This window comes from Pteropus alecto, unplaced genomic scaffold (assembly GCF_000325575.1).
Source record: "Pteropus alecto unplaced genomic scaffold, ASM32557v1 scaffold43, whole genome shotgun sequence".
Taxonomy (NCBI): domain Eukaryota; kingdom Metazoa; phylum Chordata; class Mammalia; order Chiroptera; family Pteropodidae; genus Pteropus; species Pteropus alecto.
In genome coordinates this window covers 1,776,723-1,804,436 of record NW_006435764.1, presented here as the reverse complement: position 1 = coordinate 1,804,436, position 27,714 = coordinate 1,776,723, and the positions used below count along the sequence as shown (strand labels likewise).

At 61.5% G+C, this 27,714-nt stretch overlaps 2 protein-coding genes across 13 annotated transcripts in view; both read left to right on the top strand.

Moving 5' to 3' along the window:
* Positions 1-28: 28 nt before the first annotated feature.
* LOC102882637 (tumor necrosis factor receptor superfamily member 1A-like) lies at positions 29-10,361 on the top strand. 8 transcript variants are annotated; one of them, XM_006910986.3, is made up of 9 exons: positions 29-386; positions 1,024-1,138; positions 2,513-2,589; positions 4,306-4,398; positions 4,710-4,748; positions 5,457-5,482; positions 6,312-6,602; positions 8,445-8,490; positions 9,337-10,361. In XM_006910986.3, the coding sequence occupies exons 1-9, from the start codon at positions 332-334 to the stop codon at positions 9,636-9,638; spliced, it is 1,044 nt and encodes a 347-aa protein (XP_006911048.1). In that variant the 5' UTR covers positions 29-331; the 3' UTR covers positions 9,639-10,361. The 8 variants fall into 8 exon arrangements, with proteins under 8 accessions (XP_006911048.1, XP_006911047.1, XP_024902035.1 ...); XM_006910985.3 differs by having other exon boundaries at positions 30-386; positions 1,021-1,138; XM_025046267.1 differs by lacking the exon at positions 29-386 and adding an exon at positions 3,398-3,537 and having other exon boundaries at positions 1,073-1,138.
* A 1,130-nt stretch (positions 10,362-11,491) lies between these two features.
* The window catches only part of CARS (cysteinyl-tRNA synthetase), a 38,392-nt gene continuing 22,169 nt past the window's right edge, over positions 11,492-27,714 (top strand). For 2 of the 5 annotated variants that reach the window (XM_006910982.3, XM_025046210.1), the window contains exons 1-7: positions 11,492-11,587; positions 18,163-18,411; positions 21,081-21,172; positions 22,134-22,222; positions 22,709-22,805; positions 23,222-23,320; positions 24,297-24,446. In XM_006910982.3, coding sequence (XP_006911044.1) covers positions 11,563-11,587; positions 18,163-18,411; positions 21,081-21,172; positions 22,134-22,222; positions 22,709-22,805; positions 23,222-23,320; positions 24,297-24,446 — 801 coding nt within the window. In that variant the 5' untranslated portion in view covers positions 11,492-11,562. Of the gene's footprint in view, positions 11,588-18,162; positions 18,412-21,020; positions 21,173-22,133; positions 22,223-22,708; positions 22,806-23,221; positions 23,321-24,296; positions 24,447-27,714 lie in introns of all 5 variants that reach the window. The other 3 variants (XM_006910983.3, XM_025046212.1, XM_025046211.1) reach the window with 2 other exon arrangements.

Genomic DNA, 27,714 nt, shown 5'->3' with positions numbered 1-27,714 from the left:
GTGCACGTTCACCCACCCACACACACAGGCTGCGGGGTATCGATAGAAGCCGAGGGTGACTCGTGTCCCCAATTCCTGGGGCGCATGGAGCTAGGCGTCAGTCCAAGGAGGGAGGAGGTGAGAGTCGGTGCGCTGCAGGGGGCCTGGCCCCCGGCGCTGTGGGACCCCCTCGAGCAGAGGCCTCGGGGACCACGTCAGGCCTGAGCCAGACGAGGCCGTGCTGGGCCCCTACCTCAGCTCTGTGTCCCACCCTCTCACAGGCCACCATGTGAGCAGAGAGTGCGATGACAAGCGTCCCACGTGTTGCCGGCCGTGTGCACCTGGCACCTTCATGGCCCACAGCAACAGGGAGGACGAGTGCCTGCCCTGCACCCAGTGCCGCGATGGTGAGTGGCGGGCCCTGTGCCTTTTTAAAACGCGCCCCCTCCCACCTGGCTGGTAGGAATCGCCCCCCCAAAGGCAGTTATGACCCGGGGGACCAAGCTGCCGGAGTAGCCACCACAAGGCGTCTTCCTCGCCATGATGAAAACACGTGTATGGTCAAAGAATTGTCTGCCCGTTCTCAGGAGCCCAGAGTAGCTACGTGCAAGAATCACATACAGAAGTTTCTCTCAACTTCTGTATATCAGCACCAAAGTGTTTTAAGATGTAACTTTAGTGAAAAAAGATACCATTCGCATTAGTAAAAACCAGAAAAGTAGGATCCTTTGGAATGAATCCAGCAAAGAATGTGTAAAATGTTTACGTGAACAAACAACACTTAAGAAAAGTCTGAGCATGCAGAGAAATACGACAGGCCTATAAACGAGACGGCTCTGTTTTAAAGCTACCAGTTCTTATTTCCGGTTGCAGGCAATACGGCCTTGTTACGTCATCCTCGTCCCTACGTGCTAGAACGGAGGGTGGGGGCCCACTCGCCCCACGTGGCTCAGACTCTGGAGGAGCTTAGCGTGGGAGGGGGCAGAGTCCTCCCCGTCTCCCACCCCATCCTGGCAACTGACCCTCGCCCTCCCTCTTTAGCAGATGAGGAGGTGGTGACTCCGTGCTCCCCGCAGAGCGACCAGCAGTGCCAGTGCAGGGAGGGAGCCTTCTACTGCGACTCCGTGCTCTGCAGAGAAAATTGCTACCGTTGCACCAGGTGCTGGCCTCGGGGGCGCGGGCGGACCGGACGGGGGGCCCGGGTCCCACACCTCCAGCCAGTGCCCGTTGGCGTTGGCGCTGGGTCAGTTACGGAGCTGCGTGCCCCTCCCCATCCATACGCTGGGGCTCGTGGTAGCACCTGCCCCCTAGAGGTTACATCAGATAGAGCACCTGGATGCCTCTGCCTGGCGGCAGGCCTTGAATCAGCGTCCCACTGTCCCTGGATGCGTGGACATGCAGTAGACGGCTGGGAGCCCTCTGTGGCCTGCCAGCGCCATTGCAGGCCCGGTCCCCAGCCCTGCCGGAGACAGATCATCAAAACACAGTCCAGCGAGTCCATGAGGGATGGAGAGCAGGGAGGGGGCTGTTTCAGACAGGTCTCGAGCAGAGGATGACGAGGGAGGGAGGGAGGGAGACAGACACAGAAAGTTCCAGAGGGACGGGGCTCTTGGCAGAGAGAATAGCGGTCCTGTACCCTGTGACGGCCAAATGACCGTCTCAGTAACAAAGCACTACACCGGGTGGCTTTAAAAAACAACAAAAATGCATTCTTTCACAGTTCCGGAAGCCAGAAGTCCAAAAACAAGTTGTCGGCAGGGCCGCGCTCCCTCCGAAGGCTCTGGGGCGAGCCCTTCCCGCCTCTGCCTGCTTCCGGCGGTGGCGGGCCCCCCTCGGCTTGTAGGCGCATCGCTCCAGCCTCTGCTTCTGTCTTCATGTCTGTTGTCTTCTCTCGGCCTCTGTCTGCACTTGGCCGTCTCCTCTCTGTCTGCGTTCCGATTCCTCTCTCGTAAGGACGCGGTCGCGGAGTGAGGCCCGCCCTAACGCGGTATGACTCCACCTTGACGCGATGACATCTGCCAGACCCTGCTCCCAAACGGGGTTTCCTGCGGACGTTCCGGGGGGACCTTTGGGGGAGACATGACGGTGGAAAAGCCGCTTACAAAACAGCTCGCTTGTGCGGCACACGGTATCTGTCTTCTTAGATACGACCGGACCGTGTCGAGCCGTCGGCTCGCGTGCCTGACAGGTCCAAAGTCAGGGCTGCCTTCAGGTCTGGTTTGATCAGGGCTCCGGCTGCTCTAGACTCGCTTGCCTGTGCTCCTCTCTGTGGGCTTCCTCTTCGGGCTGACTGCCCCCTTGGCAGAGATAGGGCCACAGCTTATCCAGGAATGAGGGCGGTGGGGGGGTGGCCTCTTTCTCAGGTGTCACAGAGAATCCCCAAGGTTTATTCCTTGAATGGATTTGGGCCAGATAGCTGGGGACATGCCAGACACAGGTCCCTCAAAGCCTGGCACTGCCCCACCTCTCACCCCCGGCCCCGAAGCTGGGCCTGGGCAGGGAGGAGCGACACTCGGGGTTCTCTCACTTTCAGGTGTAAAGGTGCCGTCCTTCAAACGTGCAACGCCACAAGGGATACCATTTGTGCCCCAGAAACGAACCCAGAGCCAGGTAAGAAGCCGATCCCGCCTCCTATATCTGGGTCAGCGAGCCTTTCCACACAGGGAAGTGGTTAAGGCTTTGCGGGCTGTACGGTCTGTGCTGGGAATACGCAGCACGGCCGCTGTAGTAGAGGAAGCTGGAGACAGTAAGTCAACGGATGTGCTTGTGTGTGTGCCAATAAAACTTTATTTATAAAACGAGGCAGCGGGCCAGATTAGGCCCGTGGGCCGTAGTTCAAAGACCCTCCCTCGTCTTGAGTAAACAAACAAAATCCTTGGGGAGTAGCTTGGGCTTCCCTGTCCTTGCTCCCCACGTTGGGGCCCTGCGGGGGTCCGGCTCAGCCTCCTCGGGCCGACCGGTGCCACCGTGCCTCACGCTCCAGAGCGCAGCAGGTGAGGCGGGGTGGCTGGCTCCCAGGAGGCCTGTGGCTTTGTCCTTCAGTTCAGACCGTTCTCACGTCCTCCGTCCTTTTGTCACCCCGAGGCTGTGCCGGGTCCCCGCCCTCACGGGGCGCTCCCACGTGACTTGGGGACGGGGGGGTGGGCCCACGCCAGGTGTAGAAGTGACGCCTTTGGGTCTCTCGTGTGACGTCTGTGCGACGCTCTCACTCATGTTTATGTTGGGTTTTGTATTTACATCTGGGTGTTGTCTTCTTGTTCTTTGATAATCCTTTATAAATGTTTGTAATTATTGATAAACTCGAGGAACAGGCCCTTTGGGCTACCAATGTCCCTATCCCCTTGTCGGGGAGGCATCTTTTTACTAAGTTTATGGGGTGTCTCGCCAGACCCAAGTTCTTCATTTTCATGCCGTCCAGTCTGTCGTCACTTTCCCGCGTGGTTGGCGCTCTGCTCGTCCCGAGAGGATGGCTCGCGTGGCCTGCCCGAAGCGTTATGGCTTCACCGTTCTCGCTTCCTTTCGCGAACGAGCCTGGAAAGGATGTTTTCGCGGTGCGAGGCAGGCAGTCGCAGTTCACTGTGTTTTTTTTCCCGCACACGGGTACAGATGACCCGAGATCGTGTTTAGAAAAGACGGTCCCTTCCCCCGCTCTCGGTGTCACTCGATCGTAAACCGGGGCTTCTGCAAGTCTGGGACTTTCTGTCTGTCTGTCTGTCCCTGGGCCGGGGCTGCTCACAGGCCCTGACGTCAGAGGTGAAAGCCCCCTCGTCCTTCCTCTGTATCGTCAGGGCTTTGAGGCGTCAACTTACAGTTCAGAGTTGACTTGTCAACTTTCACACCCACACCCACACAATGGATTCAAAACCACAGAAACGCTTCAGTTATATTTTAATACCGAAGAAAAAAAAAATTAGAGAGAAAAGCCTTTGAGTGGAATGGTGGCATCATTGTGAAAGTCACTTCGTCCCTCATGGGGCTGCCATAGCTCTGACGGGCCTGCCCTGCCTCCATGTCTCTGTGTCTGTGGCTCCTGTTGGTGCTATGATGTCACCAGGACACTTGAGCGGTCACAGCGGCTGTCTCCCAGGGGTGGACCCTGCCCCGTTCATCGGGCCACTGTGACCTGGCCTCTCGCTCCAGTCAGGACAGGCTGTGCCCTCCCTCCTCCCCCTGGCCCAAGAGTAAGTCCCACTGCTGGGACTGCCCACACCAGAAGGAGCCCCAGCCTGGGACACCAGGACTTCTCACTGCCCCTTCGCAGCGAGTCGCTCGGGCGAGGGACGCGTGCTTACAGCGGTCGAACAGTCTCTGTTTGCCTCCTTCCAGGAAACCCACAAGTGTACTGGTTCCACATTATTCTAGTAGTCTTCGTCGTCGTCGTCATGGTCATCCACATCGTCGTCATTGTCTGTAAAAAGCGTGAGTGAGCGTTTGAGTGTCCCTGCTGAAAAAGGCACGCGCAGCCCCATTGGGAGCTCCGAAATGGGGACCGGGAACTAGGAGGTTCTTGACGAGGAGTTCGAAATGCAGCTGTGCTCACTTTCTGACTGGGGGGCGGGGGGCCTCTCCCCGCCTGCGGCAAGGCTCTGGGACAGGGAGCCGTGCGCTGCGTGCCCCCCGCCCAGACGCAGGGCTTCAGCCTGGGGTTTCAGGGTGCCGCTTCCGCCAGGGGGTAGGGTGGTGGGGGTGGTGGAGCACCCCATGGACTCCCGCCTCCCGTGTGTTCCCAGGTACGCAGATTTCCCAGCGGCTTGTCAGTTTCTTGAAACGTAAGTACACTTTTTTTGTTGCGAATCCAAGGCCCTTCCCTGCCCTCACGGAGGTCGACGTAAGTACACTTTTTTTGTTGCGAATCCAAGGCCCTCATGGAGGTCGATGTCTGCTTAGTATGGATCGTGCCGTGCACCGCGTGACGATGCGGACACGTCAGGAAAACTGGGCGCTAGGCGATCCCCTTGTCAGGCGAACACACACGCAGGTGGCACGGCCACCCACACCCCCGGGCTGCGTGGTCCAGCCTGCCACCCCTGGGCTCCCGGCCTGCACGCCCGTTACGAAACACAACGACATGAGAGCAGATCCAGCGTGGGGGGCAGCGGCGCCCTCGAGGGTCGCGGTAGATGCCGGCGAGGCACCGCCTGCCTTTTCCGCGAGGGTTTCAGAGGTGGGAAGGGCGCACCCCAAAACGGGAGAAAGGGTAGCATGGCAGCTCCCTAAACCAGCGCATCGTTTACTGCGTGACCGAGCCTCGCGTGCCGTACACAGCGGTGTGCCGCGCTTTCGTGTGACGAGCAGGGTGGCAGGCCACGCACGCGGGAGTGACACGTTGCCCTGTGACGCGTGCTGCCGCTCGGGGACAGGAACTTTCCGGCTCGGGCGTAGCCTGGGGGGACCCCCGCCGTGCCCTCATTTGCCCGAACGTCGTCACGCGGCGCAGGACTGTATTTTCGTTTCTCTCTCTTCTCTTTGATTTTCAGAAAAGTCGAGTGAGCAAGGCTGCCACGTAAGTATCACCATGGGACGTGCCTGGTGGTGGCTTCGGGCCCTCATGGCGGGGAGACGCTTTGGGGTGGGTGCGACGCAGCCCAGTCACCCCACTGGCACGCGCAGCCCGGCTTGTGCAGTGCTGCCCGCACCCCGCTTCCTAGAGCCCCCGAATATCTGTGCTGGAAGACAACGTGCACGCCGCTGGCCTGGGCCACTGAGCGGGAGTCCGAGGCACGGGGGGCAGACGGCTCTGTGTGGGTTTCGGGGCAGCCGGAGGAATGTCACGCGCGGGGAGCCGGGGAGGGCGTGAGACATAGGAACTTGTCTCCTATCGTCTCCCCGTTCCGGAGGCCAGAAGTCCAAAATCCAGGTGTCAGTGGGTCCGCTCCCTCCGAGGCCCTAGGGGATGGTCCTTTCTGTCCCCCTGCGACCCTCTGTTGCTGTCCCCGAGCTCCTTCGCTTGTAGACGCATCACTCCAATCTCAGCCTCCGGCCTCCCGTCTCGGCCTCTCTCCCCTTATAAGGACCCTGGTCGTTGGATTTAAGGCCCACTCTCCCCTGGGGTGTCCCCCTCTGCAAATCCCTATTTCCAGTAAGGTCCCGTTCGTAGGTACCAGGGGCTAGGCTGTGGTGGACACGTCTTTGGGGAGCGTCCCTTCAACCCAAAACAGACTTGTCTTGGGACCGCCGAGGACTCGGTGGCAGAGCTGGGACCTGACCCTGTGGCGTCTTCCTGTCCGGCATTGCTTACCCCGCAGACAGCCCGGCATTTCTTTCTCTCAAAGTGGCTTGGGAAGGGCCGTGATGCCACCTCCGTCACCCAAAGAAATGACTTTGTTCTTTAGTCACCTAGAAGCCTCCAGCCCAACGAGATACCGCAAACCATGGACCCTGAGAGGGGCGCCCCCGGCGTGGAGACCGCACCGCTGCTGGAGGAGCGGGCCTCGGCCTTGGCGCCCGCGGCCGGCACGCGCCCGGAGCCCGCAGAGGACCCGGAAGACGGCATCGAGCTGCAGGTGCTGGTGGTCCGAGGAGGTCAGGCAGCCCCAGAGCAGGCGCTGCAGACCTGTGCTCCCGCTGCCCGTGGGCCGCAGGCCCCGGCTGAGGCTTCTCCCTCCCTCGAGAGTTTGGAGGAGGTGAGTGGGACCCGGGGGGGCCTGGGTGACCGTGCAGCCCGCGTTTGCGGAGCGCCTCCTGGGTGCGGGGCTCTGTTCGGTGCTGACGTGCTTGCCCCTGTAAATTCTGATGCATTTCCCGGGGGGTCTGCCACAAAGCGCTGCAGCCTGGGCGCCCTAAATGACGGGAATTTGTCGGCCCCTGTTCTGGGGGCTGCGAGTGCAGGATGAAGGCGTGGGCGGGGCAGGTCCCTCGGAGGCCGTGAGGGAGCATCTCGTCCCGGCCCCTCCCCTGGCCTTTGGTGGTGTCTGGTGACCGTGGGTTTCTCGGTCTGTGGAAGCATCACCCCATCTCTGTCTTCGTGTTCACGTGGCCTTCTCCCCGTGTCAAGTACGTGTCCAAGTTTCCCCTTTTTCATAAGGACAGAGCCAACCTGTTGTCCGAGGGGACTGTGACATCGTGGCATCTGGAGAACACAGGGCTGTCGGGGTGGGGAGGGCGAGCGCACACACGTCCACCGGGCAGGATCTACGGGACGGTGGAAGGCGCCGCGCCCAGCTGTGTCAGGAGGCAGGGGGAAGTCTTGTCCTCCGTTGTGGGGCTGCGGGGTGGGGGCTGTCCCACGGCAGCGACACCCGAATTGGGTTTGGCAAGATGAGCCGATGTCCACTAAGCGGGCCTGGGGACGAGGGCCCTTCAGGAAGAAGGGCTAGCGTGTACAGCATCCCAGAGGGGCGTGGAGCCAGTGTTTGGGGAATGAGGGGGATCTCCTGTTTCTGGACCCTAAAGGCAGGACACAGGTCAGGGCTTGAGGGAAGGGGTGCTGCGAGGAGGTCATGGGCCCGTGGGCCAAAGGTCCTGGCTCTGAGGCCCCCAGCGCAGACGTGCAGGTCGAGAATTCCGCTAAGTCCTCCGCGTCGTGCACCCTTGGCCATCATTTCAGGGAGACGGTCTGTGACTTCTGTCAGATCTTCCAAGGGGTCTGAGATGACTCAAACGCAGAAGTTAGGACCCCTGCCCCGGTCAGCGGGAGGCACTGGGTCAGGCGGTGTGCTGGGTCCCTGGGGGCGCTCGCAGGCTGCGCGCAGTCCTTCTCACCCCGTTCTTACCCCTTGTCTGCGGCTGAGCAGCCACAAGACAGGGTGACCCACGAGCCGGGCCAGCAGCGGCAAGAGGCAGGGCTGGGATCTGTGGCACGTGGTCCAGCCTCAGGCCTTGTGCCCGCAGCAAGCGGCTGACATTGACGGGAATGCCTCGCCTCGCCCTGGGGACCTGGGGACAGCCGCGCGTTGGGAGCTGTCGTCTCTAGCAGCAGCCGCTGCAGATGGGTGGTCGGCGGCCGCCTGCCTGGCGTCCCGTGCACGCTCGCGTGTCCCCGGACTGGCAAACTGCATTTCGGTCACTAATGTTTTTTCACAGTGATTCTATGGACAGGTGTCCTCTCCCTTAGTACTGTCCAGAGTGGAGCAGGTCACCCTCGGGTGACATCCTTTGACTATTACCTGCCCCCCCCCAGGAGTGGGAAGCAGGGACCTGGACCTGGGAAGGAGTCAGGGGGGGGGCACGCTCAGAGCAGCCAAGGCCAGGACCCCTGCCATCTGGAGCAGAGGCAGCCATGGCAACACAGCGTTGTCTTCAGGCCGTGTCCAGGGGGACTGTGAGCTCCTTGCCATCCATGGGGGGATGGGGCAACCTCCCCGTGGACCACCTGCTGGCTGCCTGACGGTTCTTCTCATGTTCATGGGGGCTACTTGCCCCCACCCGCCACTCCACGAGAACCCAGGTGACGGTCTGTCTCGGTGGGATTCCTCTGCGAGGCCACACAGATTTCTCCTGGAATAATTTTGTTTTCTTCTCTGCAGGAATATAAACGCATGTTTAGTCTGGAGAACACGTTCTCCGATGACGGTGAGTCAGCTGGCTGCTTCATCTACAGTGACTGTCTAGGGGTAGGCCTTACTGGTTTGGCGTGCACGTCGAGGGCTCGTGCCTTCATTTCTCCGGAGGAACATCTGCCCACACGAAGCCTGGGGGAAATTTCCTGTAGCCCGAGAGTCACTTTTTCACATTCACTAATGACATCAGGGGAAATAGGCACTTGTCAACTATGAGTTTTTACAACACGTTCGTGTCGTTAAGGAAAAGATGTGAGTGGCTGGTAGCTCTAGATCGGTAGGCCCCTGCTGGCTGCGACACCATGATTTTAGTGGTATAAGGATAAGGATTTTATTGAGCACATGCTACATTCCAGGCGCTTTTTATAATCTCGTCCTAACAGCTCTGCGAGACCACCTCACTTTATAGATTTTAAACAAGATAGTCAGAAGCACAAAGAGGTCACAGAACTCACCCCGGGTCTCAGAAGGCTCGACCCCTGGCGTCAGCCTTCTCGGCCCTGCCCACCTGACAGCCTCTCGGGGTGTAGCAGAGTGTAGGGGGCAAGGCCAACCTCAGCAGGCTCTCTATCCCCACTGAGCTTCCGAGTTTCCCGGGATCCTCGGTCCCTTCTTCCAGGTTCACTGGCAACAGGCATATGGAGAGCCACTTGGCCGCCCACTGTCTCTGGGGCCCTGGGCCTCATCCCTTCTTCGGGGTCTGCTGGGGTGGCACAAGGCCTCATTCCTTCTGGTCCGTCGTGTGCCCGCTGGCCGGCGCCCAGCCCTCGAGGGAGGCGGGAACAGTTACGGCAGATGCTGCTCGTGCCTTCCAGAAACGTAAACACAATCTTCTTTCTCGTTTGTTTGTTGTTTCCAGACATGAAGATCTATTTTGCATTCGAACATAGCATTCCAGAAAAAGACTGGAAGATGTTTATGAGGTTGGTCGGACTTAAAGAAACTGACATCGAGATTTGTGAACATGAAAATCCAAGAGACTTGATGGAACAGCATTATCAGATGCTTCGCCGGTGGAAGGGCACGCAAGGGAAGGGAGCGTCTATGTTTAAACTCATGGCTGCCCTCCATAAAATGGAGCTACAAACATATTTGCAAAATATTATAAATAAGTTGGTTGCCGAAAAGATTTTAGTTAAGCGTGCAGAGGCCTCAAATTAAACTTTTTGGCATGGGATTGTTAACTAAGCAGTATCCTACATGGACAATTTTGATCCCATTGCAGACTTTCTGAATCTCAAGTGGGGCTGAGCCTCTATCAAAATAGAATCTATGTAAAGATTCCAATGAAGAGGTCAGTTTTGAGTGCAGGCAAGAGCACACTTCTCTGCCAGAGCAAGGCGAGTTGAGGGTGCTGCCTGTAGCCCTTACGGCAGAGATGGGCTGCTCTCAGTGGATTCCGGGGGGTGTGAGCCTGTGGGGGCCTGCTTCTTGTGCTGGGTGGGCTCACGTTCCTCGGAACTTTTTCCAAGGTGCTGAGGCCAGGATGGTGTGGTGCTTGTCTTTCTGCTTCCACCAACTCCTTGACCTCAGAGTTACTGTGATTTCCCCATGACCTACAGGGTGTGGCATTGACCGGGCGTGCCATATATATGTATGAGGAAATTTCATGGCAGGCAACCGGCTAGCCACTCTGAGCTCACAGATCTAGTTATATCTGACACCACGATCAGACCATCCCTTGGGTCTTCTGTCTGAGAGTAAGACTGGACTGAGACTAGACCCCACCTTAAACCAGAGGTTGGGCGTGGTGACAGACCTTTTTTAAGTGCTTCAAACGTGTACATATTTTTGTGAAGGATGTTCTTTTTAGTAAAAGATTGTATAACTTAATCACGTATTTATAGTTTTCTTTACCTAATAAAATTTGTGTCTTAAACAGTGTTTTCTCTCATTCCTGTTGGGTGTATGAACTTGGGTGTGATGTCTTCTGTGCATGGGAGGTGACATCATGCAGAGAAAGGAAGGCATGGGCCCCAAGGATGTGCTTTGTGGGGGGATGGGGTCCGGAGAAGCCTATTGTCTGGTCTGTGGTACCCCTTCTGGGCCTCTGTCCCTGGGAATGACAGCACGGTCCATCCACTGTTCAGCTCAGAATGTGAGGTCCACCCTTCTCACCCCACACATCACCAATCCTTGGAAATAAAAGTTGGCCTGCTTATTTCCATCCAGCGCCAAGATCTTCAGTTTCCAAGTCAGCAATAAAGTAAATTCCACACTGCCTGATCTCAGGCCAGAAACTTGGGTGTCATCCCTAGTCCTACCACCTCCTTTATCCCCGCATCCCAGTTTACTGCCTCCTTGGGCTCTCCGAGATCTGTCTGCTCACCCCTCTAGTCCAGGCCGCCATTTACTCTGTAGACCACCGACATGGCTTCCTCTCAAGTTTTGCTTTTCATCTGCCTCTCCCACACCCATTCTGCCTCCACTCGGCACTTGGGATAATTCAAAGCACAAATCTGGTCATGCCTGCCCCTTGACTTCGTTCACAAGACTCTTCGAGAAGCATGTGCCCCAGCCTGTGCCTCAAGCCCCATCTTTTGCCAGGGCTGCTGAATTTCTCAGCGCCTTGCTTTCTGCCGCAGTCATTTGCAGGACAGTCCCTTCTGCCTGGAATGTACTCCCCATCCATCCCAGGTCCCTTCCTCTAAGCCTCTTTGGAACTATTCCTCTGTCCAGACCAGCACGCACCTGCCCCTGGAGGCCCTCTCCGACACCCCCTGTGGCTTGTCCCTCACACCAATCGGTGCATTGCCAACGTAAACAGCCATGCCTGAGATGAATCGTCTTTAATGCCTATCTCCCCGCGGCGGGACTGCGACCTCCGCCCCGAGCCTCGTGCAGGTTGTTTCTCGGGCCAACATGGAACGTGGCCCTGAAGGGACTCCAGGGCGCCATAGGCAGCCAAGTAGGAACTACAACACCCAGCATGCCCCGGGCCGACGGCGTCGGAGTCCGCGGCTGTTGCCTAGCGACAGGACGTGTCCCGGAAGACTAGCCGAGCGCGGGGCGGGACTTCCGGGGCCGCTGTTGCATCAGATTGTGGGAAGCTGTCGCTGCGGGTGCGGGTCTCGGATTCCTTAGGATGGCAGGTTCCTCCGGAGAGCAGGGTGAGGCCGCGCGACGGGGCTGGCCGGGGATGACCCCGGGCCTGTGGGGGCCGGGCCCCCGGGGCGGGCAGGGGCGACCCCGGGCCTGAGGGGCGGGTCCCCGGGCCGGGCGAGGCGCGAGGGCGACCCTGGACTTGCGGGGCGGAGGGGAGACACCGGGACCCCAGCGGGCTGGGCTGCGTTCCCCGCACCCTGCGGACCAGAACCCCACCCGGGCCCCGCCGAGGCCCCCGCCCGGCCAGCCTCAGCCCCTCCTCGGGTTGTGCCCCGGCACGGGAGGTGACCCTGCGTGTCCCGCAGCCGGGCTCGGCCCCTCCAGCCCCAGCGAGACTTTGGGGACGGGCAGAGCCCGAGGTTGTTTCGGTTTTCGCCGGGCCGGGCAGCACCCCGTGGGTGGGTGGAGGGCGCCCCGGCTTGGCACTTAGCAACATGAGGCCGGGGAAGCCGGGGGTAGGCGACACACATGAAAGGGCCCGGCGTTTTACGAAGGCTTTCATGGGCGCTGGCGCACTGGCCATGGGGATGGGCCTGGCCGGGGCGTTATTGCCTCACTTTATTGCCTCTGGAAGGTTCCACGAGCAGCTCCCAGCTCGGCCCACGGGCCCAGTCGTGTCCCTAGATGGTAGACAAGGGCATCTCAAGGTTGACCTCTGAACAGAATTTTCCCGCCATCCCTCACACAAGATTGTAGGTGCTGGGGAGAGCGGGGACCGCTGGCGGGTCCCTGAGCCTGGAGCACACGTTCCTCAGGGAACACTCCTCGTCTAGTTTCTATTCTCTTGGCTGGCGAAAACTAGAAGTCAGCTCTTCTGAGGTGCCCGCTGTCCAGGCTGTACCAGGCTTCTTCGGTGCCCTGTGGTCCCCTCGTTTCGGAGAGTGCGCTGGGGTTCCAGGTGGGGAGGCGGGAGGCGCCCAGATGACAGGGCTGCTGTCCCACACTGGTACCCGGCTTCCAGGCACGCCCTATGCCACCGACAGGTGCACCCGGATTCCAGCACCTTCTTCACCCACCCCAGAACCAGGCGGCTCTCAGAAGTCCGCCCAGACTCCTGGGGGCCACAGCCCCGACTCCGGAGCTGGCCAGGCTGGGCTGGGGTCCCAGCTCGGCCCCTTCCTCATGGGCTGGCGGGGTAATGCTCCGTCCCTGAAGATGTGTGGGCACTAAGGGCAGTGGGTATAAAGGACTTAAGGCACCTGGCACAGGATAACATGTTTTCGTTTTTTATTTCTTTTAATTACTTCAGAACTTGAGTTTTTCGGAGCCTTGGTAAGGATAGGCCTGTTTGGAGATCGATGCCTGGGTCGAGGTTAAGCCCCAGGATGTCAGGACAGCTGACAGGTTTTCCTGGTCCTAGACCTTAGGGTCCCATTTGCCAGCCAGTGCCCACGTGCTCTTCTGCTACTGCGGCCACCACCCCCCCCCCCACCACGCTCACATACCTTGTCCCGTCCCTAGGCTTCCCCTCGAACAATGGGAAATTAAGTGGCAAAAGGCATCATGGAACCAACTACCAGGTTCTAGACAGTCTCGTTTTCAAGTTTCTGAATGCCCTTTATTCCCAGGCTTGGGCTCATCAAAAGTGAGCGTCTTCGCAGACTTCTCAGGGAGGCCGTCATTTAGAATAGCCGTCGCGGTTTGGGTCATTTTCCCGAAGGTGACTCAGAACATCTGTTCAGCCGTTGTGATGACGCTGGGTCTACAGCTTCTCCTTTGCCACTGGGAGGCATGCGCAGCCCGTCCTGGGACACGGTCTCACGTCCAAGGCCTTGTCCTGCAGACTGGGGGACCAGGCAGGACCCCAGATGCTGGGGCGGCCACCCGTTAGGGCAGACTTACGGTCTAATTTTTAATGCAGTTTCACTCAGAGGGTCTTCCCCATGATAATGCAGCTGGCGCTTTGCTCAGCATCTGGCCAGGCCCGGTCTGTATGTTAGGGCCTGTGCTCCTCGGAGCATCCCTTTGTGTTTAGTGCTGCCTTATCGTCCTGCACAGGCGCGACTTCCGAGGTTCAGAGAAACCGATGATTCGCCCGAGGTCACACAGCCAGCCGGAGGTGGAGCCAGGCTTCCAACCTGGGCAGCTGGATCGTGGCAGGGGTCTCAGTTTTATACTGTGCCGCCTTTGACGGTTCTGTTCAGAGTGATGACGGGGGCCCCAAGCCCAGGGCAGATGAGACGATAATGCTCCTAGGCTTTGCCGCGTTTCTCAAAGGAAAACGAAACGTGTATATTTATAGACTACAAACATTCGTTCATCTATGATCTCATGCTTCCATGTTTCCCGGGACTGACTTTTTTAAGAGTCATACGAGATGGTGCCCTTGGAGATTAAGCCGTCTCCAGGGTCTGTGCCGCACCTCCCCATGGCAGTGGGTGGTGCCACTCGATCGCCCACTTGTGGTTGTTGCGAAAGTAACCGGACACCCCCAATAAGCAGAGTCTCCGAGAGATGCCGGAGAACAAACATCCCGTGGGAAAGCGTCACCCCTGCTCTTTCAGTGGGAGGTTGTCACTGAGCGCTTCAGAATGGTTCACTTAAACACGTCTGCCGTTCGCATTTATTCATCTAGTCAGTAGATGTGCGTTGAGCACCCGCTTTGCCAAATGCTGCCAGGCCCCGGGCCTACACCCGCGATAAAGGTCCAGCTGTCTGGAGTGGGGAAGCAGGCAATGGCAGGGAAGGGCGACGTGTTCACGTCAGGGTGGGCTGACCGCTGGAACGGAGAACCCCAAAGCCTCGGGGGTTACACAGGCGGTTCCTCTCTTGCTCGCTCACTCCCCAGGGCGTGGGCTGGGTCCCGCCAGGCGGGTCAGAGCCCAGGCTCGGTCTCTCTTTTGCTCTCCAGTCCGCCAGAACCTCAGCTTGGTCCTCGCCGGCCAGCGTCTCCCAGGCGGGATGGGTAGGAGGACCCAAGATGCTGGTGGCCTGGGCTGCTGGCAGTGGCCGGCACGAGAGAAGCAGGCAGGCTTGGGAGGACTGGGGTTGACACCGAGTTCCATGGGGGAGTGAGACATGGAGGTGCCCAGCTTCAGCCCCAGTATGGGAAAGGGGCGGTCCATTCCCTGGGACTTGTACCCAGGTTTGGGGGTGAGACACGATGCCTGGGGACACCTTGTGGACAGGTGACAGACAGCTGGACTTCAGGGTCTGGTGCTCAGGAGAGAGGCGGGGGCTAGAGAGGGTGTTGGGAGGAGGCCCTGGGTTCCCCGAGGGGCGGCACAGCCCCAGGTGGGGTGAGCAGGGGTGCACACACCTGTCCCCCCGTCGAGATTCCCGCGGGAGGGGATGCACCCCAGAGCCTTTTCTAGTCTCCTTTCAGAGAGCCACCTGGGCAGGCTGGGCATCCCCACGGAAATGCGCAAGCAGGGGACCCAGGAGACGGGGCCAGGGAGCCAGAGGAGCGTTCGCAGAAAGGGGGGTCCCTAGGGCGGGGAGCAGGAAGGCGGCAAGGAGGCAGACGCGGGTGGTTGAAGGCGGAGCCAGCGAGGGAGAGGGCCACCTGCGGACGCCGTGCGGACTGGTTCCCTGGCTCCTGTGTCTGTGACTGCAGTAAACGTCTCGTCAGCTCTCCTGCTTGCTGCACGGGGGGTCACGGTCCATGTCTGGGACATCCCGGCCATCAGAAGGGGTCTCTCCAGTGCCACGTTTCGGGACAGGACTGCGGATTGGCTGGCTGTGTGGACGTTTCCGCGGGTGGACACGGGCAGGAGCTTGCTCTGTGCTGGCGCTGTGGGACCACTGCAGATGCGTCCCCGCTCGCCAGCCTCCCTGACCTTGGCATCGCAGGCCGGCAGCCAGACCACAGTTTGGCCCAAACCCACGGCCACTTGAAAGCTGACCTATTTTTGTTTTGTCATGAGACGCTAAGGGCAGCGGCAGCAATTACCCCAGTGTCTGATGCCACGGCCTGGAAGCCTGTCACCCAGGCTCTCGGGCACCCTCCCAGCTGTGGGTGGTTGTGACTGCCAGGCGGTGCTGAGCATGTGTGTGATCCCCGCGTGAAGCCCTCGGGGTAAATGTGATAACAACAAGCTCAGGAGTGAGGTCAGCAACGCCGCCAACAGCAGGCCCAGGGGGCACTGCCGGGCGCGGGGCGTGTGTGGTGAGGAGCCGCCCCCTTCCCTCTCCCCAGGTGCCTCGTTAGCGCTTTGAAGCCGTGTTGCTTAGAACGTTTGGCATGTTTTACTCGTTATAAAAATAACGTGCTTATCGTGGAAAACGTGAGAGGTGCAGGACAGAGAGGGGAGTAAACTCCCCCGCAGAGCACTGTCCCCGGAAGGCCGCGCCCATGCCCTTGGGCGAGGCCGGGGGTCCTCCCTGCCCACCAGAGAGTGCCTCCCACCAGAGTGCCTCCGTTCGCTGCCAGTCAGCGCCGGGGGCGGGGGGTCTGGGAAGTGACGTCCCGCTGCTGTTTCAGAATGGAGCTGCCCCTCCCCCAGCCTTTCCGCTCCTCTCTGGTCCTGGGGTCCTGGCCCAGGCAGTTGCACAGGGGGGACACCAAGAGCCAGCGGAGAGGGCTCATGGAGGTCGGTGTTGGGAGAACAGCTGCGGAAAGGGGTCCCGACCCATCGGGCCACCTCCAGCTCTGTCCGCCTCTGGCACGGCCTCTCTCCTATCCTTAGTGACCTGCGTTTTCTTTCCCATGAAAAGGAGCGTGGCCGGCAGGCGGGCCGCCGAGCTGGCGGAGGGCCGTGGCCAGGCGAAGCAGGGCCCCGGGAGGAAGCGCGCACTTAGAGCCGGGCCCTCCCGGTGCCCAGGCCCCCGGCAGGTGCCGCCTCCCTGGATCACACCTGCGGCAGGAGGAGAGCTCATCCCGGCAGTCTCCACACTGGTGGCTGGGAGGCAGGGCTCGCGAGGGGGGCCTCCCCACTGGCGAGCGGGGGGTGCAGCCCCCCTGGCCTTCCCCCGCTGTCTCGGAGGGAGGCGGGCTTCTCTGGGCCGGGCAGCAGCGGGCCTTTGTGGAGCGCCTGCGTTGTAAGCACAGTGTCCTTTTGTCCTATCGAGAGCTCAAGGACGACTTCCCTGTGGCGCCCACGCCTTCCTGTGGGTGGAGAGGTCGGGGTTCAGGACCACCTCCGAAAGCGGCCTCCCCAGGCCCTGGGAAGTCACTGTCCCACCACCGGCGGCCTGAGGGCCTCAGCACTGGGATGGTTCGTGTTGCACAGCTTGGGAAATGCCGCAGACTTTCATCCTGTTGGCTGGTCCCAGCTCAGCCTTGCTGGTGCCGCTGGGCCAGGAAGCCGGTGGTTGGCAGGGCCGGAACGCAGACACGGCACAGGAGGGTGCTTGTGCCGCGGTTGCCCCGCGGGGGCTTTGCTGTCCGTTTTCAGGAGTGGAGCAGGCTTGGCTGGCGATTTTCCTGTTCCCGTGCCAGGCAGGTCGACAGTGCGGGGGAGGAGGGTCAGGGGTGGGAGCATGGCCATGTGGATCCGTGTCTCCTCCCTGTTGGAGCTGTCCGGCTGTGGGTCCAGCACAGTGACCCAGTGACCTCCTGGTCAGGCAGCTCGCTCCAGAGGGCTCAGGTGTCAGGCGTGTCCAGGGCCTAGCAAGAGGTGCTGCGCCTGGGGGAGCGAGGGCCTAGGCCCGGGTCTCCCCGCTCACAGCTGACTCGCAGGCTGCGAGGGCTCGGCGTGGGGCACCTGGCGGTGGTCCTTCGTCCACGGTTCCATCGGCATAAAGCAGCGGAGTGATCACGGCCTAGATGTGGCTCAGGCCCGTGGGCTTGGGGCCCTCTCTTCCCTGCACCGGGGGGCCTAGTGCCACCGGCTCGCCCCAGCACCCTGCTGGGGGCACGGAGTCTGTGCTCCTCCCACTGGGCCCAGGGGCAGCGCCCGGCCCCACGCCCTCCACACCAGAGACAAGCACCACTGGACCTTGGTGAGCATGGAGTCTGCTGGCGAGGAAGAGTGGGCCCCGGGGGGTTTGTGCCCAGGGTGCGGCGTGTCCGGCCACGCCGCCGGCCGTCTCCTCGCCGGGAGTTACGGGGTTGGGTCCTGCCCTCCGCCCTTCCTGACAGTCTCAGACCAGTGGCCTGACTCCTGGGTGCAGGGGACACGTGCACAGTTGTCAGCTCTGCAGTAACCATGTGAGGAAGGGGCAGGGCCCGTCAGGTGCAGCTGGGACAGTCGGCCCGGCCGGCTGCGCTTGGCCAAGCAGGCGCTGCAGGGGGCTGCGTCACCCCAGCAGCCACGCCAGCGCCCGGCCGCCTCTCAGCGGGGTCTGCACCGCGTCTGCGGGCCTGGCAGCCGTGCAGCTCTCACCCACCGGAGCCGCCGGCCCCTGGCTGCGGCGAGGGTCGGGTGCAGTGGAGTCTCTTGGAACTGAGCTGAGCCTCGCGTGGTACAAAGTAACCTCGTAAGAGGAACAGTTCGGTGGCACTTAGTGCGTTCACAGCGTTGTGTCACCTGCGTCTGGATTTCATCGCCCCGACTGAAACCGCATTGGCCACTCCGCCCCCCGCCCCGCCCTGGTCTGCGGAGCTGCCGTCTGGACCTTTCGTCCCCGGGAAGGGCTTGACACCCGGACCCCGCGTCTTCCTGCCCCCGACTGACGCCGTGTGCCTCTGTCTTTGCAGCTCCCGACTACAGGTCCATCCTGAGCATTAGTGACGAGGCCGCCAGGGCGCAGGCCCTGAACGAGCACCTGAGCACACGTAGCTACGTCCAGGGGTACTCCCTGTCCCAGGCGGACGTGGACGTGTTCAGGCAGCTCTCGGCCCCTCCCACGGACGCGCGGCTCTTCCACGTGGCTCGGTGGTTCCGGCACGTAGAAGCCGTCCTGGGCGGCCCCCGCGGCAGAGGCGAGCCCACTGGGCTCCAAGCAAGTGAGTAGCAGAGCGGGCTCCCAGCGTTAGAACCTCTCCCAGCGGCGGCCACCTCCAAGGTCAGGGCCCCTTGGGCGCGTGGCGCCAGTTGGCTGTGGTGCCCCGGAGGAGCCCACGGCGTTGGCTCCCGTCCCCACGCGCGAGCGGGTGGCCTGGCGGCCGACCAGCGCTCCCTGAGTGGAGGTTAGGGCAGAGCATGCCCAGCAATGGGCTCTGGCGGGCCGTACCCCGCGGGTCCTCGCCTGCTGCCCGGCTGGCGCAGAGCTGCCGTGAGCGCGTGCCGCCGGGGTCCGGGCCTGACGCTGTCAGCGTCTCCCTGCCTGGCTCGGCTTTGCCGTGGTTCTTTCTCCTTGTTCTTTCCGTGAGCTTGCGGACTCTGTGCCCCAGGTTTGGCGGTTGAACCCGAATGCAGCCATAACCAGCGGACTTGCCGAGAATCAGAAATGTCGCTTGTGGGCTTTGAGAGGAAGTCAGTCGCGGAGCTGTAGCCGCAGCGTGGCCCCGCTTGTTCCGGGGGTGCTTCTGGAGCGTCTCGGGGGCTCTGTTCCTCTCTGTGTGGTTCCTCTCTCCTTTGTCCCCTAATCTCCCGACGCCCTTGAGCAGCTCGGCTGTCCCTGTGGCTTTGGGCACTCACGCCCTGCATGGGAGGGGCGGCCGCCTGCTGCCTCCGGGAGTCCCCGCTGGGCCGGGCAGCCTCCTGGGGGCCTGGGGAAAGTGCGGTGGGGACACGGGTTCGAGTACCAGCGGGAGACCTGCTGGGGAGTGAGGCCTTGATGCACGGGGACATCGGGGCAGTCCCTGGCCTGAGGGCACGCTGACGGCAGCGTGTTCCTGTTACGTCGAGGCTCCTGTGTCCCATCTCCCAGTTTCCCCTTGGCACGTGCCAAGTTTCCTTGGACCTGTCACCAGTGGTGTGGCAGTAGCAGCCCTTCGGGGAGCTAGAGAGCCAAGTGTGGCTCAGTGTCCTGCTGGCCACGCCCTCGGCCGTGTCCCCTTACCAGCCAGTTGGGTCTTCTCAGACGAGCCTTCCGTCCCGTGAACCCTGAGCCCTCCTGCTTATCGGTGGTCATCTGGCTCGCATCAGTGTGTGGGCAGCTCTGGCCGGTCCCCAGTCACCCCAGATGGCAGCGCTGCCTGCGTCTCGGGAGCTCTCGGGTCTCGGGGTTGGAGGAGCGCGTCGGAGCCACGGAGCAGCTGACCGAGCTGCGTCGGTTCACGGACGGGCCCCTCCAAGGGCGTCTGCTGCCTGTAAACGAACCCGCGAGACTCGTACCTGGCGGCAGGGAGCACGTGACTTCGCAGGGATCTGGGCTTTTCCCTGCGCTGGCTCCGTGCCCGCTTGTGAGCGCGCTGGCACCCACTAGAGCAGAAGCTCCCGCCGTCTGTCTTCCTCCCTGCTGCACGCGTGCACACGCACACACACGCACGTGCACGCACGCACACGCGCACGCACACACACAGCTGCCTTTCTCCTCTCCTCTCCGCCTGTCACTTACGTGCATCCTCTGTGTGGCTGGTGTGACCTCGAGCAAATGGCTGAGCCCAGGACTGACTGCTCCGTGACTCCCATGGAAGCCGCCATCTGCAGCGTAGATCTGAGGGAGGCCTGGGCAGGGTGTCCCCACCAGCAGGGTGTCCCCACCGGCAGGCCATCAGCGGGAGGGAGAGCCCTTCGCAAACACAGAGGCAGGGGGAGGGGACGGGAAGAGGGCAGCTCGGTGCGCCGCAGATGGCCTGGCTGGGAAGAGGGGTGACGAGTGCTGAGACGGCCCCGTGGGCCCGTCCTGGGGTGGTCGCTGTGCAGGGTGGAGCACGGCACGGAGCCGGACTGCGGACACGGCCTGAGGGGGACACTGGAGGTGGTTGGATGTCACCAGGTGCCCGTGGGCTGTGAGTAAGCACCTGGCGGTCACTCCTGGCCCCGAGCGCAGACTGCGCATGGCCCGCCCTTCGTCGGGCTGGAAGCGTGGGCCTGGGGCCCGCAGAGCAGCAGACTCGAGGGGCGGAGAGGCTGGACAGCCTGGCGCCGGACTCCACTAAGGAGGGGATGGGTCGGGGCAGGAGCAGAGCCGAGAGCAGGGATGCCCGGATGAGGTGCAGTCCCCAGCGCAGGAGGCCGGGCCGTCTCCTGGGCGGTCGGAACCGCCAGAAGCCCGGAGCCACCGGTGTCCGCACCAGCCTCATGCCAGGGAGCCACGTGCGTGCTGAGGGCTGGTAGCCGTCCCCACCGACTGTGGCCGTGAGCCAGCAGCTGCTTTTGGCCAGGCTTCCACTGGCCCTGGCCTCATAAGCGTCCACCGAGGGCTGTCGTCGTGGGGGAGGGCAGGGCACCCAAGTTATATCCTGAGTCACTGTCCGGCAGTGCGACCGCCTGTGTGCAGGGCCCGTGCCTCCTCCTGACCCCGAGCCGTGCGCGGCACTGCAGGCTGTGAGCGGGAGGCGCACGTGCGAAGGGCAGGGAGGGGCGGGGTGGCTGAGTGGCCGGGTGGCCCCGCCCTGGGGATCTAGGGGGGTCGTGGGGTCCACCGTGGCTCAGAGCAGAGCGGTGGCGATGGCGTGGGCGGTGCCAGCAGCCTCGTCGGCCACACCGTCACATTCCCTGACAACAGCATGTCCGTCGGGAGACTCAGGTCCTTCTGGCCGTGACCCAGCTGCATTCCCGCCTGCAGGTCGGGGCCGGCGGGCACAGCCCCAGTGGTGTCCCCCAGCCGGGTCCGAGCCCAGCCAGCTGCGCCTGTACAACAGCCTCACCCGGAACAAGGTAAGGAGGGCTCACGCGGCGGGGTGGGGGGTGGGGCCCTGCTGAGACACAGACTGTCGCCTGCCTCACGTCGGCCCTGGCAGTCCACGCGTCCAGGTTCGAGACCCCTCAGCTCCCGACCCCGTGTTCTGCGTGGCCCGGGCAGGGCTGCCGTCCGAACCCTCACCCGCATGGACAGGGTGCTGGTGGTCATGCGGAGCCGGGCGGCGTGCTTTCAGAGAGCACATGGGGTGACAGTGGACGTCACGACAAGCACCAGGCCAAGCGAGGACGTGCGAGGTGCCGAGAAGCCGGGGCTGGCCCCTAATCGAACAGGGTTTGCTGGGCTCGTGCTGCTTGGCCTGGCCGGTGGCCCCGGGACTCGGGAAAGGGCTGTGGCCGTGGGTTGATGGCGTTTCCGTCAGCGAGCACACTTAGCACACCTTGAGGACCTAGTTGGCAACAGTGGCCCTGAATTGGCCCGAGGCTGTCGATTGGGCCTCCTGGTCTCTAAGCTAGGCTGGCTCCTCCGGCCAGGGCCAGGCAGATCCTGGACGACGGCTCAGAGCCATTGTCCTTATTTGTGAACGGGAAATGGCACCGCCTGCCTCCCAGGGGGCTTCCCGGAGCAGCTGTCGTCCTCTGAGTACAAGGCACAGGCCTGGCACGTAGTAGGTGCACGGTGTAGGTGAGCCGCTGCTGTCAAAGCGCTGGTTTCATCTGCCATCTGCCCCGGGGACGAGCAGGACCCAGGCAGGGAGAGGCCCGGCCAGCCACGCCCTTGTCCAGGGAAGGTCGCCGTGGACAGTCTGGGCTCCCCACCCCTCACCCCACCAGACTTTGTGACTTTTTTCAAACAAAAAGCGCCTTGCTGAATTTTGGTGAAGCAGGCCGGTGGCAGTGAGCTGGTCGTTGCTGGTGTGGTGACCCTGCGTCGTGCCATTGCGTTTCTGTGACCATCCTTCCTTCACTTCTAACAAAGGACGTGTTTATCCCTCAAAACGGGAGAAGAGTCACGTGGTACTGCTGCGGGCCGACCGTCTACGACGCATCTCACATGGGCCACGCCAGGTAGGGCCCGCCACCGGGCGAGTGGGGCCCACGGGGAGCCTCTCAGCTCCGCAGAGGTCTCTGACGTGCCACCAGGGACCTGGGCTGCACGAGGAGGATCCACCCTGAGCTTGCCCCGTCCTACTTTAAGACAGGACCTTTCTTTCTGAAGCGGTGCTTTCACTTCCTGTAGAAAAGCCAGAGGAAGCTGACAGCCACAGGAGAGGTGCCCCGTGGCCACGGTTAGTGTCCCGGCCACGGTTAGTGTCCCATCCACGCCCGGACACCTTCTCTGTGCACCTAACGTTTTTTCCTCAGCTGCAGCTCCAGGGGGAGGCCCCGGGTGCTGAGCGTCCCTGACACTCAGGCCTGAGGCCCGGGCCCTCCTGGGCTGTGGCGTGTGTGAGCCGCTGGCTTTGGGGGAGCGCCACGCCACCCTCCCCCGCGTGTGCCTTCGTGGCAGTGCGAGACGGCGTGCCGCAGCGGCCTGTCTTCTCGTCGCTTTAGGTCCTACATCTCCTTTGACATCTTGAGGAGAGTGCTGAGGGACTACTTCAAATTCGACGTCTTTTATTGCATGAACATCACGGACATCGACGACAAGGTAAAGGGTCGAGATTGAACTTGAAGCACAGCGCGTGCCGTGCGGGAAGCGACTTCGGGATAAGTACTTAACGTGAGGTCGGCCTGAGGTGGCGCGGGTCTCGACCTAGTGAACGTGACCCGAATGCCCTCGCTGAAGCAGCATCACACGTCATGCAAATGAGTGTCACGTGTTTAGCTGCTGTTCGAAAGCCATGAGTTCGGGGACTCAGCTGATGACACGTCCCCCACGGTGCGTCACGGAGGGGCCCGCAGGCGCATGCACCGTGTGGGAAGCGGGGGGCCGGCCTCTTTCCTCGGCATCAGACAGGCCGCGTTCTGGCAGTCTCGTGTGGGGGCGCATGGCAGGGGCCCGCAGCCGCACAGGGTTGGACGCAGACTGTGAGCGTGCCCCCCACCTTCCCTGTCTCTCCCCAGATCATCACGAGGGCCCGGCAGAACTGCTTGTTTGAGCGGTACCGGGAGAAGCAGCCCCCCGCGGCGCAGCTCCTGGACGATGTTCACGCCGCCCTGCAGGTGGGCCCTGGCTGTCTGCCCCCCGATTCCCGGCCTTGGCCCTCAGCCGTTCGCGTGTCACTGGCCCTAGAGTAGTGGCTGTCCTCGTGCACAGTACCAAAGCCAGTTCCGTCAGGTCACCAAACTTGATCGGCGTGGGGTGCTCGCCAGTGGGACAGTCGCCAGGACAGACTCACTTGGACAGGGGTGTGGAGTAGGTGACTGTTCCTGCCGCTTACAGGAAAATGGCAGCATGTGTCACCGTGCCGCTAACCTACACGTAAAAGGCTTCTAAAGTTACTGTTGAATCTTCCACGTTGAGGTCGCAGACAGATCAAGTACTTTTGACCGAGATGCAGAAGCCGTACCACACTGCTTAAATTGGTAATGCTGAGAATTTTCAGAATTATTTGAAGAAATTGATTCTAATTTAATATTTTCATTTTGAATAATCAGTGTTATAAGTTATCGTATTATACAGTAAGGTTGGAATAAATTGTTTTACTTGGTAATTGCTGTGTTTAGCAATTACAGTAATAGTTACTGGTGTGCTTCTAGCATTTTATCTCTGGAAATAAGGAATAAGGTTAGAGCTCACCAATCTTTTAGGCCAGCCAGGGGAGGCCCACTCGGCCGCGGGCACCTTCGTGGTAGAGGGGGCTGGTGGCACCTCCCGAAGTCCCTGCATGGCACCCGTGCAGTCCCTGGCACAGCCTCGGGAGAACTGCTCTCACTCATTAACGTCAGGGAATGGGAGGCGTGAGGTGGAGTGGGGTGGGCGCCCGGCCACGGTCGGGCAGCCAGGACTGGCTGGCTGGGGCGTCAGTCTCCGAGCGGCCACCCGGCCATTTGGGAAGACGTTAGGGTGACACTCTCAAGGACACAGGCTTCTTCCTAGCCCTGGGCAGCGGGGAGAGCTGGTCTCTTCCAGGTCGCCTCCGTGGCCCAGGGACTCGTGCTCAGCGTGTCATAGAGCTGCCCTCTGCCCTGGTTGCAGCTGCTGTCCGTGAAGCTGACCGAGACCGCGGATCCCGACAAGAGGCAGATGCGGGAACGAATTCAGCAGGCGGTGCAGCTCGCCGCGGGGCTGCTGGAGGAGGCTGTGCGGTCGGACCTCCCCGCAGAGGACGTCGACAGCCGTGCGCAGGTGAGGCCGAGTCGTGCCCGTGTCCCGCCAGCCCTGCGCCCGCGGGGCCCGCCACCCAGGGCCCACCTGCGTCTTGGCACACAGCGCCCTGGCCGGCCGCTCTGGCAGCTGCGGCGTGACGGTGGCAGGGTCAGTGCACCCTCCGTCCGCGTCTTCCCGCCCCACTTCCTCCAGTGAGACCTGGGGAGCCCCGCCACCTCCCTCAGATAAGCAGGAGGCGCGCTTGGACGGTGGGGGCAGTCTCCATGGTCACCCAGGGGACTCTCGGCGTTTCTCAGCGTCAGAACCTGGGGGAAGAAGGGCGAGGGTAAAGCTGAGGTGAGCGGTGGGGCCCGGGGCCCCGTGAACTTGGGCCTCCGCTGCCCCCGCCTCTGTGACTGTGGAAAGGCCGTCCTCAGGCAGGGGTGACCACAGTGGGCACTGGCCATAAGGCCAGCCCTGGGCCTCTCCCGATTCCCACAGACTGGCCGCCGCTCAGGATGGCCCTTAGCCTTTATGCCAGCGCCCCCTGCTGGTCGCCCGCTCAGGTCCCGGGAATGCGTGGTTCGCAGAAAGTGGCGGGGGCTGGAAGTCGGGGTGTGGGGAGAGGGCACACCCGTTTCCCCACGGTTTTACTCTGCCTTTTACTCCGCCGTGTCCTCCCCTGGCAGGTGGCTGGGGTGCTCGTTCTGAGCTTTGTGAAAGAGCGTCAGGCGCCAGTCAGGGCGAGCACTTCCTCTCAGCTGTGTTTCTGAGACGGGGCCACGAGGTAGCTGCCCTCGCTCCGGCTCTCGCTCCCTTCCCGTTCCCGCGATACGCGTGTCCATTTTAACAACGTCAGGGCCATCGCCACCGTCCACCTCCAGGAGCTCATCTTCCCAAACTGAACCCGTCCCCATCAAACACTCACCGCACCCGCCCCCAGCCCCGGTCTGGCACGTGAGTGGGGTCACACGGTAGTTGTCCCACATCCCGCGTCCGGGTTACTTCAGCACAGTGCCCTCAGGCTGCGGCACGTTCAGGAATGTCCCTCCTCTGGCTGCTTGACGTCTCGTCGTGTGGCTGGACCATGTCGTGTGCGTCCGTCGTCTGTCGCTGGGCCGTTGTGCACGCGGCTGCCGTGAACGTGGGCGCACCTGTCCGTCTGCTTCATCTCCTGTTAACCCCTGGCGTAAAGGCTGAGACCCCCCGGCAGCCCGACTGTAACCCCGGCCGCAGCGCCGTCTCCGCAGCGGCCCAGGGCTCCCTGTGCCACGCGTCCTCGTCCCGGCCAGCACGTGCCATTTCCCAGCTTCCTGCCAGCGCCCTCCTGCTGGGCGCGGGCTGGGGTCCCGCCGCCATGCTTCCGGTTTGCATTTGCCCCGACCAGGAGGGTCGTTTCTGCGTCGTCTCTGGGTCAGGGGTGCCGCACGCCGGGGGGAGCTGCAGGGCTGCGGGGCTGCGGGGCGTGTGTCTGGGTAGCCGCGGAGGCCCCGTCACCACCCAGACGTTCGGGCTCGGGCCGCATCTGCAGCTCCCTCCCGCCCACGAGGGGACACAGGGAGAACGCAGCCGCGGGTGGGGAGTGCTTCTACCCGGGGAGCCCATCGGAGCCTGGCGCCCAGGTTTCAGTGGGTGCTGTCATGTGGGCGCCTGTGCCTGGCACGGACCGCAGCTCCCGGGTCCCGGCAGGCGACAGTTAACATTCTGCATGGGCCACGCGGCCGCCAGGCAGGAGTCCCAGCTTCCCAGCCCTGGGGCCGGCAGCTGCACGGTCAGTTCCGTGAGGTCGGTTCCCTGAGGTCGGTGCGGCTCACTCCGCTGCCGACATGTTTCCCGGTCCCGTCGGTGGCACGCACACCAGCGCTTCCCATTGTCACTGTCTTTCCTCCCCGCCCGTGGGACGTGAACTGTGAGGTGGCCGAACTGAGAGAGTTTGCATCTCTCCTGCCGCTCAGGGGCTGACTGCCTTTCCGTCTGCCCGCCTTCTGCCGTTTCCACGGCCGGCCGGCCGTTTGTCTTCTGACTGGTTCCTAACTGTCCTCTGTGTCATGGTCACTAATCTTTTGTCATTTAAATGTGTTGCAACCGCTTTCTTCCACCTGGCGGCTTTTCAGTTCACTCCCTTTTAATGATAGAAGGCCTTAATTTTAATGCAAATTTATCTTCCTATCATACTTAGTATTTTGGGGGTCTCAAGAAATCTTCCCTAAAACATAGATATTCTCCAACGTTTTCTTTTAAAGACTTTAATAGTTGTACAGTTCACATTTAAGTCTTCATCCTCGTAGAACTGGTTTTGGTAAGGAGTGTGAGTGGGGATCCAGGCCCCCCACCCCCAAATACGGGAAGCCCTCCATCCCTCAGGTCTGCCGTGCCCCCTCGAGTCGGGTCTGCGTGGGGTCTCTGACGTCTGTCACTGGGGTCCGCGAGGTAAGAGGCCTCGTCTGGTTTTTGTCCACCGGGTGTGTTTTGATTTTGCAGCTGTCGCGCCCGGGCAAGGCACCGTGGGGGTTTTAGATGTCACGTCTGAGACTCGTCTTGGCTCCGCCTCTGGCTGTGTTGAGTCTCTCTGACTTGGGTTTGATCGGTTGTTTTTCAGAGCCTGTGTTTAGAGCAGGTTCACTGTCAACTGAGAGGATGGGGCGGAGGACTCCCAGGCCCCTCCCTGCGCACGCCGCCCGCCAGAGTGCTGTGTGTCGTCACCGACGTGTGTCGCCACCTGGAGCCCGCAGTCCACGTGAGGGCTCCCTCCTGGTGTCGCGCCGTCCGCGGGTTTGGACAAACGTGCGGTGTCCCCGCAGCGTCGCACCGAGTGCTTGCCCTGGCCTCGCGGTCCTGCGTGCTCCCTCCCGCCCCCAGTCCCTGGCAGCCCCTGGCAGCCCCTGGCCTTCTCGCTGTGGCCGTTTTCCCTCTCCCGGATGTCGCACCGTTGGAATCATACAGTCTGTAGCCTTCTCAGATCAGCTTTTTCACTTAACACACATTTAGTTTCTTCCATGGCTTTTCACAGCTTGATAGCTTATTTCTCTTTATCACTGAATAACGTTCCAGTGTCTGGATAGACCACAGTTTATCTGTCACCTGCTGAAGGACCTCCTGGTTGATTCTGGATTTGGCATTTCTGGTGAGAGCTGCTGTGAACATTGACGTGCAGGTTTTTGTGTGGACATCAGGTTTCAGCCCCTTTGGGTAAATACCAAGGAGTGTGATTGCTGGATCACGTGGCAGGAGTGTGTTTAGTTCTGCGAGAAACCACCAAACTGTCTTCCTGACCGTCTGCACCGTTTTGTGTTCCCACCGGGGCGAG